Source organism: Strix aluco, chromosome 5 (assembly GCF_031877795.1).
Source record: "Strix aluco isolate bStrAlu1 chromosome 5, bStrAlu1.hap1, whole genome shotgun sequence".
Lineage (NCBI taxonomy): Eukaryota > Metazoa > Chordata > Aves > Strigiformes > Strigidae > Strix > Strix aluco.
The window spans coordinates 87,467,289-87,479,983 of NC_133935.1; the positions used below are offsets into that span (position 1 = coordinate 87,467,289).

At 46.6% G+C, this 12,695-nt stretch overlaps 1 protein-coding gene across 3 annotated transcripts in view; it reads left to right on the forward strand.

Annotated features, from left to right (window-relative positions):
- The window catches only part of TASOR2 (transcription activation suppressor family member 2), a 45,914-nt gene that overhangs the window by 3,741 nt on the left and 29,478 nt on the right, over window positions 1–12,695 (forward strand). For all 3 annotated transcript variants that reach the window (XM_074828106.1, XM_074828104.1, XM_074828107.1), the window contains exons 2-5: window positions 7,620–7,765; window positions 9,226–9,321; window positions 10,821–10,893; window positions 12,287–12,378. In XM_074828106.1, coding sequence (XP_074684207.1) covers window positions 7,620–7,765; window positions 9,226–9,321; window positions 10,821–10,893; window positions 12,287–12,378 — 407 coding nt within the window. The remainder of the gene's footprint in view (window positions 1–7,619; window positions 7,766–9,225; window positions 9,322–10,820; window positions 10,894–12,286; window positions 12,379–12,695) is intronic.

Sequence of the window (12,695 nt, forward strand, 5' to 3'; positions counted from 1 at the left end):
TACCACTGTGAGATTAAATCTGTGTTGGCAGAGCTCAAGTAGAGCTGTCCGTGTAAAGGTTGCCTGTCCTCTGGGCAGAGTGGTAGCTCTCCTGAGCGGATGCCAGGGGTTCCCTGCATTGCTTGATTCCTAAAAGTGATCTAAATAAATACTGCCAGGCTCTGATATTGAGATGAAAAGCGTTATAAAAGCTCCTGCAGCCTAGATATCTGCATTCCTGGGCTACCTGATCCCAGAGGTAATTTAAAATACAATCCAGCACCTGAGTTTTCCAGCTTAGCAGCAATCACCTTGTCTCACTGTGGAAGAGTGTTTTAAATACATCAAACCAGGAGATTACAAAGGATGCCATCTCACCCCAAACAGGGACATAACTCCCGGGTTTAAAACCAAGGACGTTAATTTAGGAGCGTGGAGCTGCATCAGCCCACTTACGTTTTTCAGTTCATTGCAAAGCTTAGAGAGCTGTGCCATCCAAAAATTCCCCCCCTGCCCGGCGATTTGAATGCTCAGTTCTTCTGGGGGAAAAGAGCTCCACGGTTACAAGAGCTCTTGAACCTCCATGTGAGGCAACCAGTCTCTTTCTGAGAGTACGAGGAAACATCCATTGCAGAGAGGTGGTTTGTAATGATCTGTTACGATGATTTACTTGCAGGAGGCCTGTAGCAGTTGCGAAATAATTGACTCAATAAGTTGCTGGTCTTGCCCATGAAAGCACCGCATAGAGATGCTTCCTACCGTGGTCAGGCTGATGTGACACGGCACATCCATCATCTGGTGTCAGCCTGGCTCCACGCACGTCGGAGCAGGGGTAAAACCTTGTGCTGGTTTAATGCGCTGTCCCAGCTGAGACCGCAGATCCGTCTTGGCTGGTATCCTGACCCCAGGAGTGACTGCTTAGGGAAAAGTATGTGAACAACAGTGCTCTTTCTCCTGAAAACGCATGCCACTTGCACAGGTTTGTGGCTCAGGGACTGCCTGAGGAAGAGGTGGAATCTTTCCATTTAATAGATTACTTTTTTCCCCACAAAGCTGAGTTTTGAACTCATCTGCAGCATCCTGTAGCAAGACCTTCAGAAAACGCTGTTTGTTATTAGAACCCTTCCTGGCTCTGCCAGACAGCCCGTGATACAACCTGTGCTGCCTTTTCCATCCCCAGTGGGAGGCCTTTTCCCCTTTCATTTGCCAACAGACTCGCTCCTCATGTCTGCAAATGGGTGCCTCCATCACCCCATTTAAGCCAGAGGTCTTGTTTCGGCTGGGCCATGAGCACAAGCTTGCCCTGGTAGCCCATCCCCTGCCCAACATCTGCCTCTGGTACATGTAATATCCTGGCTGTGTTGGCTCTGTTGTACGTGGCAGGTTCAGCCAGCTCAGCCTCACAAATACAAGGTTGTCTGTTTCTAAGTGGAAAAAACAGGAAGGAAAAAGGCAAGGAAGTGAAAGGAAAAGATGCTGGGAAGCAGCAAAGCTGTAAAAGTTGCTGGTAACAGCAGGAGCAGCAGGAACAAGGCACTTGTCTGGTGTAAGAGAGTGTATTTTGAGACTGAAAGGCTTTGAAGAACCCACTCTAAAACAAGAAAATCCCGAGAGGCTTGAATGTGCCAACACAAATAATTTTCTGCTTTGGTGCCAAGCTAACTGCACCCTGGACCGGTCCCTGTGGACATAGGACAGCTGCTCCATGGTGGGGACAGCTCTGCCACGCTGCGTGGAGCAGTCTTTGCGGTCTGCCTCGGGTGACCAGCTTGCAAATACACCTAGTATCAGCTAGCTGTGTGATGGTCTGTGCTACAGCTCCTTGCCCGATTACTCCTGGAGAGTAAATGTAAGCTTAGTTTACATCATGTCATTAACTGAAAATACTTCTATAACAGTCAGAAGCATTTACTGTAGTCAACATCTCGTTACTTTGCAGGCATGACATGTTCCTCCTCCTAGCCATTTGTGGGGACATGGTGATTTTGGGCTTAGTTTGGCTTAATTTCACTAAGTGTTTGGCTTAAACTGAAAGAGGAAGGTGACTTCTGTGCTTCAGCATTAATGAGCCGAGACTCATCACAAAAGTTGGGGTGCGCAGGTGTAGCAGTCAGGGTCACGACCTGTGAGGTGACCTGACCTGCAGGTGGGTGAAGATTGTGACCATGGGGTTCTCGGGACTCTACAATACACAAGGACATGGTAGTCTGTGTTTCTGAGAATTTTTTTATTACAAATTATTAGAAAACTGTTTGTAAAAACAAATATATGCATATATAAATATATGCTACAAGTCACTACAAAATTACCACTAGGAAAGCAAGTATATATAAGAGTAAAGCAAATATATGTATATTACAAGTTTTTACAGAATTCCAGCTCGCAAAGCAAATATATACTTAATGAACCTTTCCCTATGTGTGCAGCTATAAATATATTATGTGAGATGTTACCAGTATGACACTCACCGAACCGCTCCCAGGAGTGGGGCAAATTGGTGATGGAAAAGTCTTCCTTCAAAGATGATCCGTGTCACCGAGTCTGCAGTCAGCCAGGGGTCTGCAGCAAGGCTCTGGTCTATCCGTGAGATCTCATACAGGGAAGCTCTTGCAGAGAAGCTCATTTTGGGTAGGTAGCGAGTTACTTTTTATACCTTTTTGGTGTAAGGACGTAAGCGGGCGTAGGACATCAGTTCCCAGAATAGTTGTTGCTGACTTCTGTTTTCCTGGAAGGTCAGTTCATTATCTCAATTTCTTTGTCCTGCCAAGTGCTCTCCATCAGAGAGGTTTTGGCTGAGCTTATCAAGGGTGTCTCAAGACTCCTGGAAAAAAAGACATCCTTCTTTGTCAGTGTGTTTACCGGGTCACCTTTGTGGCTGCTCCATCAGCAGGCTGTGGCTAAAAGAAGTTTGCTGATAAATAGTTGGTCAAACATGTAGTACTGTGGGTTTTATAACGCAGAGTTAAAAAGGACTGTTCATGTAATTTGTCATAATAATTACTGCGTGCTAGAAATGATTGGAAAGTAAAACTAAAGAGTGAGAGCAGCGAAATCAGGATGGGAGATTATAAAAAGAAGAGAGAAAGTGGATTTCAGCAGAGCTGAAGTTGGGAGGGTGATTTTAAGGCGTCTGAGCTGGCAGTACATGAACTGTTGACAGTCCAGAGTGGCTTGTGGTGGTGCCAGAACTGACTCTGCTGGTGGTGCCTGCTGTTATAGCTCATAATAACGATGGGACCAAGCCAGGAAAATGGAGGAAATCCTGGTGGAAGAGAGGCATGATGGAGAAGGGCTGTGGGAAGGGATGGTGCAGGAGCAGCTGTGCTGAGGACAGGTTGAAAGCCCCGTAGGTGAGCAGTGTGGCTGTGTTCAGCGTGCGTTGGCCATGCTGGGTTGCAGACTTCTGGAGATTTGACAGCATTCAAACGTCTGCAGCAACTGCTACTGAAATTTTAAGATAAAAAAAAAAAAGTCCAGGAAGGAAAGCAAACCTTTTTCTCTGTACAAGTCTGTACAAGTAAGTGGTTCACAAGCCATGGGTTTTCTTCCTGCACTGGCTTTGGAAGTCTCTGCGTGGTGAGGCCATCCAGAGGTCACATGAGAATGAATGAGCCAAAAGAGGATCCTGTTTTTGGGAAATTCGTGTCTCTTGGCCTCTCCTGGGCCTCCTGACAGGCATCCAGCACCTGAACTGGAAAGGGGAGCAGAGGCATGCAGCTCCTGGAAGCGTATGGAGGGACAGGAAGGGGATCTTACCCCTGTGCTTGGCACTGGTGAGGCCACACCTCGATGAGTGGGTTCAGTTTTGGGCCCCTGACTCCAAAAAGGCCATTGAATGACTCGAGCGTGTCCAGAGAAGGGCAACGGAGCTGGTGCAGGGTCTGGAGCACAGGTGTGATGGGGAGCAGCTGAGGGAACTGGGGGGGTTTAGTGTGGAGAAGAGGAGGCTGAGGGGAGACCTCCTGGCCCTCTGCAACTGCCTGAAAGGAGGGTGCAGAGAGGGGGGATGAGTCTCTTGAGCCAAGGAACCAGCGGCAGGCCAAGAGGGAATGGCCTCAAGCTGCGCCAGGGCAGGGTCAGACTGGCTCTTAGGAAGGATTTCTTTGCAGAAGGGGTTGTTGGGCGTTGGAATGGGCTGCCCAGGGCAGGGGGGGAGTCCCCATCCCTGGAGGGGTTGAAGAGTCGGGTTGACCCAGTGCTGAGGGATCTGGTGGAGTTGAGAACGGTCAGGGTGAGGTTAATGCTTGGACTGGAGGATCTTCAAGGTCTTTTCCAACCGACATGATTCTGGGATTCTGTATGGGCCCTGTGCGTCTGCTGGTCAGGCACGTCCGCATTGGCCAGTGCTTTTCAGACGACAGAGCGGGGCATGTTGAGACATTTGCAGACACGATCAGGGAGGAAAGATCCAAGGAGCTGGCTTTAAGTCTAGAAAAGGAGGAGGAAGGAGGAGGTTAGCAGCCTTCCAAGGAATGCAAGGCTCTTGGAGGATGACTTCTGCACAGCCACCGCACAAGGGAAAGATCGGCCTTACTTGCAGCGTTGGCAACTGTTAATAGCTTCAAAAGTGACTGGTTTTTCTCCCTTGCTATCCGGCTAGGAAATCACCAGGACAGTCTGTGAATCCCTTCCCCAAGGATTTCAGGGCACAGATAACACCCACTGTGGGTTCAGCTGGGCCATGCTGGTGCAGAGCTGTGCTGGGTTTCTCCAGCTCCCCGCTAGCTGCCGGTCCTGCGATGCATCTCTGCTCTCCAACCCACCCCGTGCGAGAAGTCGATCTCGGTTCTTGAAGATGCCGTGTGGTGGTAGTGGCACATCCAAGCTGCTCAGAGGGGAATGGACACTTTCACTTTTACTTCTGGTTTAGGCACTTTCACTTTCGCCTCCTCACAGTCTGCACAGAGACTGTCAAGGGCCTTCTGCTCCCTCAAATGGAACCTGGATGTGTCAGGGTTTTGCGTGGATTTGTGTGACTGCAGACTCTTCTGTAGGGTCGGAACAGATCTGAAGGAGCCTCTTAAAGCTGAAAAGGGAGATGAGGGTCACGGCAAGCTGCTGGGCTCAGTGCCATGCTCTCTGATTGTTTCATCTCATGTATTTATGTATTACAACAGCAACTTTTTTTTTTTTTCCTTTTGGACTTTCATTTTTACACTGCAGCTGAACTTGCAGGGAGGAACAAATGTTTGAGTTATCACCTGTAAAATCACTGTTCATGTTGCATTTCCAAGAGCTTCCCAGGCGCTTTTTTTTTTTTTTTAAAGCCTTTAGTTTTTACCCCTGAAAGATACTGAATACCCAGTGCTTTTGCTGATTTAACACCCCACACCCTCAATATGTCTTCTGCACCTGGTGGGGTTTTTAACCCCGTGATTTCTCTTCATCAACTCCATGTCTCACATACTCAGTGTGGAAACACAGGACTGGCTTCCAGCTCGCACGTTTAGGCATGGTCTTTCTCATGCTCCAAGACCCTGAACTTTTTGATGATGTGTTGTGAGGCGCTATCACTAGGAAGAGCAGAATATTACACCCTGAAAAGTGAGATAGTTTGGAGCAGTAGCTGTGAAATTAAATCGCACCCGCTGCAGTCCTGTGCTTTAGGGACATAAGGAGCTGGGCTTGTTTAGGCTGGTGGAGAAGACGCTGAGGACAGGGCTGTCTCTCCTCGGACGATGACTCCGGACACAAGCGTTGTGGTGCTCCAGCAAGAAGCAAAAAGAGCTGTTATGTTCCATCAAAGCCTTTGAGCAGAGCTGTGAGCTGGGATGTAATTCCCTGTTCTGATTTCCCTGGAGGAGTCTGAACTCCCTAACTGCTTCGCTGAGATCCACAAGATGCAAGAGACACGGACAAAGCAAAATGAAAGACAAGTGAGGAAAAATCTGAGCAAATTTAGCAACCCTTATCCTCATTGGGCTCAAAGAGAAAAAACAGTAATACTGACAGAGAGCTGGAAGACCCCTTTATTTCTCATTTTTCTGTGCTTGAGAGCCAAGTTGTGTTCACCTGCTTTTTTACTACTTCTAATGATAACAGAGGTATCACCAGAAAGTGGGAGGTTTAGAAGCGAATACAAGAGGCCACAAAAGACATTCATTCCCCAGAGCGAGGTTAAGAGAGGCAAAAGTTCTTTTAAAGCCTTTCTTTTCTCTGCTCCCAATTTCCATTCACACCTGTCCTCTACATGCTTTTCTTAGAAGCATTTTTTAGACTTGTCTTTATACTGTTTCCCCCCACTTTTTGCCTTGTGTGGATTTGTCTTTTGCTTAGTGCAAACTGGCAGATCTGGCTTAGAGCAATGTAGCTCAATGAGTTTAATACACTCAATTTGAACTGTTATTTTTCCTGTTCCTTATATTAGTTCCTTCTTTGGCCTTAAGTAATTTGAGAGGAATAACAAGATTTGTGACATAGGGAATGTTTCTGACTTTTCTTCTTCTTTTTAATTGAGGAGAGGAAAAGAAACAAATGATGAAAACTAACCCTTTAAAAACAGGAATCAAAACTCCACAGAGGCTGCAGACTGATAACAGATGCTATCTTGCTCATCACGAAAGGAATGTGGACCTATTGGACATTAAAATGGCAATTTATGTATTTGTCCTCAAAAATTTCTCTGAGGTTTTTCTTAAGAGAGCGACCAGCGTGCAAAACCTGTTCTTCGGGTGGGGCTCAGCAATTCTACATTTCTTTCCTTATAGATGACTGTTTTATTTTCTAAAGTTTATGGGTCAGAAGAAATAAAACTTTTCAATGTGTCTGTGTTGAAAACTCAACTCGGGATTTGAAATCTCATAGCTCATGAATCACCGTCAGTAATAAAGGTTTTTAAATGTGCAACAGAGACTGAGCCCAGGATTTCCTGTGTTTCTAAGTGGCTGCTTTATTTAATACTTGGATTTTAACAGCTGCAAGAGCACAAATACTGCAGGGCTTTTCTTTGTTTCTGCATCCATATTTAATTTGTCAACTGCTTTGAGACCTCTTTTTGGTGGGATGCTGTTGGGAAGTGGTTTACTGGGATGTTTTCCTTTGGAGTTGTCAAGAGAATTTGGGCTTCAAGAAGGCTCAGCCCTTTGAGGCTTTGAAGGAAGGCTTGCTCTCGTGGTATTGAAAACCACATTCACTCAAGACGTGAAGCTCTTCATAGAAAAACAGATAACCCTGAGAAACTGAGCATGCACCAAGATTTTCCCTGTGTGCAGGCATCAGCTCTCACACCCTTAAAAGAGCGTGCAAGGAATCTAAGTAACTTTTTAGCACAAGAGAAAACTCAGCGTAAAGTTAATTTACCAACAGGCTTTGCTTCTAGTAGTTGCTAATAATTTCTTTTTTTTTTTTTCCTGTTGCAAAGGAAAAACTTTAAGGGCTTACTGGCAAGGTCAGTATTCCTCCTGCTAAAGGACAATTTAACTTGCAGACAAAGACTTGAGAGCTGCAGTGGCTGGAGGGGATCTGCTGCTCCGAGTGGGAGCCATCAGCTCCAAGCAGATCTGGGCTTGTTAAACGAGGCATGAGTGGGGGAGTCACACTCAGCTAGACTCAGCTACCACCCGCCTCTGCTGAAGCCCCCCTACTCATCTGGGGATGCCCAGAGTTAATATTTACACCTGGTTTTTGCTTTCTCCCTCCAGGTTTTAATCCAGAGTCAGAAGAGTCGAGTTCCCTTTTGCAGACAGCGGTTTCAGTGCTGCAGAGCTCCTACTTGGACTCTACATCTCAGGACGGTTTTCAGTACAGCCAAGCAATTCTAGTGGAAAACGATGTTTTTCTAAGTGAGGTAAGGCCAGTGGGGAAGCAGGGTGTTGCTGGCAGTTTGGGAAGGGGTGGCATTTCTTTGGGAGCTGCAGAGGTCTGTAAGTGCTGGTTTATTGGCAGGTCTGTCCTTCCTTTGCAACACGTGGCTGATCTGCCTGCCTCCTAGAGCCCTGTTTGCGGCTCCTGACTGAAGGGAGCCTTTTCTTTGCTTTCTTGCACTTCCTCCTTCCCAATCTGATCAGGAACAAAAGGTCCATTCAGCCAATGTTGCCAGACATTCAACAGCAGTTCCTGGAGTGGGCCTTTGGGGCAGCTTGAAATCCTGATTTGATACCTAGCAGGAGAATTTTAACATTACTGCACTTCTGCTGATTCACAGCAAGGCAGATTTCCCTGTGGTATTTCTTCTGTTTGCCCTCACACCTGTACAGGCACCAGTTTTAATCCCATTTCCCTTTCTGCAGCTGACTGGGGCATGTCTGGAACCACTTTTAAAATGCCTCTGTCCCTACACTCCCACTGTCATTGGCAGGGAAGAGAGGCAGTCTTCTCTGGGCACTGGAGCTGACCAGTCTGCTTCTTGTCATGAGTGAAATAGAGTTTAGATATTTTGGCTGCCTAAATCTGGGATAGTCCTTGTGGAGCTGGATAAAAAAGTGGGAAAGCAGGTACCAAGTCCTTCGTTGATTTGCCTGTGAGTTCTAAAGCCAAAATAAGCAAAAGCAGCGATGAGAATGTTGTTTTCTTATCTTCTAACCCTGTTTATAAAATCCCATCCTTCTACAACTTCTTTTATTAAAGCCCCAAAATATCATGGAGTCGTATCCAGCTCTGTTTATCCCCATGATGTTCTCCCTGTCTGCACTGAGAACATGCTCTGCTTTAATTATCAGACAGAAGAAATTGGAGTAATGTGTTATTTGGCTGTAGCCGCATGGTAGCACCTGCCCTCTAATCAAATAGTCCAGGCTTCCCTGGTCAGTGGAGAGAGGAAAAGAGGTGCCTCCGAGCATCTCCCCTTCTGTAGGCAGCTTCTCTATGGCCGAGGTAATTTGTCTTATGATGGCCATAGCTGGCTACTAAATGTGATGCTCCACCAGCCCACGTTCTGCTCAGTGAAACAAGCTCCCCAGTAGCCAGCGATGTGTGGCAGGAGGGGCAAGCTGGGATAAGGCTGGACTTGCCTGTGATGAGCACAGCGAGACACTGCTGTCCCTTGGAGAACATTGAACATGTTCTGCTGGGGACAAACGGACGGACAGATGTGTGGATCGGGGGCCTTGTGGGGGAAGACTGGTTGTACGTGGGCCTGGGGGAGGGTGTGTGGGCGCAGGAGCTGGTCCAGCATCACCTGGCTGCTGCCAGCTGCCCCACACTGACCACAACTGGAGGTACTGGGACACGTTGTCCTCACACATGAACACATGTCACTCAGCTCTGACATGACTGGACTAGAACAAGGTGTTGTTGTGTCTTCTGCAGCTCAAAGCTTTTGCCCAAGCCAAGGAAGCTGCCGGGTACAGCCAGGAGGAGCTGGAGGAGACCTTTGCATTTCTCCTGTTTGATAATGAAGCAGAGGTAACCTGAAATGTTTATTCAGCTTAAGAAGTTGGATGCCAAGTGCCTGCACATGTGCTGCGTCCCACCAAAGCCCAGCAGATCTGTTGACTGAAGTGTCCTGGCTCTCTGTACCCCAGTTACCAGTGCAAATACTACTGTATAAATAGTCCAGAGCAAGTTCTGAAAGCAGCTCCTGGGAGGTTTTAGCAACAGATCTTATTTTGCATCTCTCCAGTTAATTACTGTTTGAGATTTGGCTGCCTCCTTTGCCCTCTGCAGGGAGATAGAAGGAATCTCCCTTTGTCCCAGTGGATTTATGGTTAAGTACAGGCAGATGAAGCCTTTTCTGTATGCTTAGAGCAGAAAAGTGCTTTTGTGACAGGAGTTTTTCAGGTGGTTTTGGGCAAGTTCCCTTGGTTTTGCCAGCTAGGTGGAGAGAGAGCCTGACACAGCTATTGGGAAAGTTATTCTTGCCTGTTTTTCACAAGGATGCTTTGATTTTGTGAAAAGACAAACTCTTTTCACAAGGATGCTCAGGAAATCTAGTGGGAATTCACTTTTAATGTGATTTAATGATGCCATGCTAAACCACGGTAGAGATGGTTTTGTTCAGGATGAGAGCGGCCTGAATGCAGTTTAGTTCTGTTCAGTTTGGATTGAGCTACAGCAAAATAAACCACTTTCAGTCTCAGTTTGGGAGTGGGAATTGTCCCGCTTCATTTTGACTGTTTGAAATTTAGCACAGGCTGCACCAAATGACAGCTCCTTGTACAGACCCTAGGAAAGAGGGAGCTCTCCAGAGGACAGTTGGACCTCGTTTAATGCAGGCGTTGAAAATCCTTGGGCTAAATCACTCTCTGGAGGTGCCTGGTCTAAGCTAGACACTTGCCTTTTAGGAGGCAGAAGTTCAGTGTGATGAGAGCCTTATAAAGGGGCTGACTACAGTTTGACTGGTTTGCTTTTATTTCTCACCCATAATGAGTTCAAACTGCTTCTCTTGTCACTCGTTGGTCGATACAAATTTGGATTTGCACACTTTGATGAATCTGCTTTGGACGTGGATTAAATCAAAGCCGGTGAGATGCTCCCAAGGTAGTAATTGTGCCTGTGGAGGAGTGAGCACAGAGTAGCAAATGCCCTTTGCCTTCATGCCAGCACTGTTGCATTTATTTTTCCACAAATTGTTGACGCAGATAAAGAAAGTGCAAAGTCCAGCCTTGTGCTTGCAGTGATTTCTGGAGATGCTGGATTTTTTCCAGTTTTTTCCAAGCTTTTGCTTCCGCAGAGGTTTTTGTAACAACACGTGCTAAATACAAGTATTTAGTATCCAAAACAACAAATTTTCTTCCTGTGGACACTGTGTTTAGTTTTCATTATACCTTAGGTGTTTTGGGACTGTAACCAGCATGTGTTTGCCTGTCGCAAGTATTTTACGAACAGTTGTGCTACAGATTTCAGTAGCTGTGTCCCTTATTTTTGAAAATAGATGGTAAAAGAGGCTGTCTCTTCTTTTGAAGGCAAGAGAGGTGTGTCAGACAGGCCTCCGTGTAAACAGCAGTTCTATTTCCACGCTTGGTGACCCAGCGAAAGGTAAGATTTCCATTCAGAGGAGCAAGAGACCTCTTCACGGGATATTGCTCCTTTAAAAACAAAAGCAAAAGCCCAGACAAACTCCTGGTACTGCCTTGTTACTTACTGCAAAGATCCATGGAAACTCCTGTGTTTCTCACATGGGAAACTACATTTATTTGGATCAAGCAAGCAGCAGCGTTCTGGCTTCTGGCCCCTCAACCAGATGAGGATGGGTTCTTCCCCATGGAATGTTATCGTCTCTTCATCTCTCCATTTCAGGCTTTTTTCCTCCCTTGTTAATAACAACTTGTGTCACCAAAGTGGCTTTTTGGCAGCTCTCCCCACTGATTTGCTCTTCAGAGTCTTTTTGCTGAGTTTTTGCCAACAGTCCTGTTAATAACCAGAGCAGATCGTGACATGTCAAAGCCCTTTTCAGATTGTGCTTGTTCCTTGCCCAAAGGTCTGGGGCCTCAAGACATGCAGTGCAGGACACGTTACTCAAAGAAATCCTTCTGCCAGAAGCAGAACGTCTCACCCTGCAAGTCTTTGCAGGCCAGGACACCTAATTACTGAACAGCCAATGGCAGTGAATGTAAAACCAAGCAAGAACTAGTTATTTATCTGAGTGCATATCTTAGGCCTGATGGACTGAGACGAATATTATGGTGTGTCTCTTTGTAGCCCTCCCCTTGCCCAGTCGCTGTTTCCCCCCATGTACTTTTCTACCCATCTTGTCTACAAATATAAAGCAGGGGTGAAGAGCCAACACCCGCCCACACCCCTCCAATAAATCCACATATGATATGCCCTGAGCATGGAGAAGGGAGGGGAATAAACTGTATCAGAATAGGCCTTGTCACAGGGTAGAAGGTTCACATTGACATCTGGGGTGCTGAAGATGGCCATAAAGAGCCAAGGAAGGGGCCTGGGAGGGTCTATGCCATGCCATGGGCCTGCTCTTGGGACCTTGCAGTGTGTTCCCCACCTATAAACATCCCCCTTGCCTTTGAGTGACTCCAAATGGAGCAAAGTACCTGTCCCCCTTGCAGTCTGACCTGGAAGCCCTTCACCACTTCTTCCTGTAAGTGACAAGCCCTGGCTCAGTATGTTTGCATGTAGTGTGGCCAAAACTGACATTAGCTGGGCTGCTTCTCCCAGGAGAAACCCAAGTTAACTCTTTTCCTAGAGCTGACCCTGAAACATATAATGCTGTTCCATACCAGCAGTCAAAAAAAGGAAAAGAGTCAGAGTTTCACCCTTTTTATGGCAGCAAGTGCGACTCTGGTTTGCAGCACTGGCTCTGCAGAGACTCCCATTTCTGCAAGGAGGGTCGCCTTTACAGGGTTTTTTTTGGCAATCAGCTTTACATGACAAATGATTCATATTATTTTGCATTGCTTTGTTTTCACAGGGGTTTATATTTCCAAGTATGCAGACTGTCTTCATCCAAGACCCTGGTATCACGGAAAATCAGGCTATATTGTCATTTGTAAGCTAATTAAGGTAAAATGCAAGTTTGTCTTTGTGTGAAGTAGTTTTCAGAAGCCACTGTATAGTGCAAGTAGTTCTTAAGGAGGCAGTGGTGCCCGTAACTGTAGTGGGGTGTAAAATCAGCTCTGTTGAGACCTCACTGGGATTTTTGACTATGGGGTGTGTCAGGCAAGAGATCCAACTGGGCATGACTGGTGGCCTGCAGGGTAGCAGAGAACCTTCCAAATTCCACTGCTGAGATCAGAAGTTCCCCATAGGGTCACCTTTTTCCCTGGACTCTTGTGCATTTTGGAGGTTTGAGGGGGGAGCCCTAAGGTGACTCAGATCAT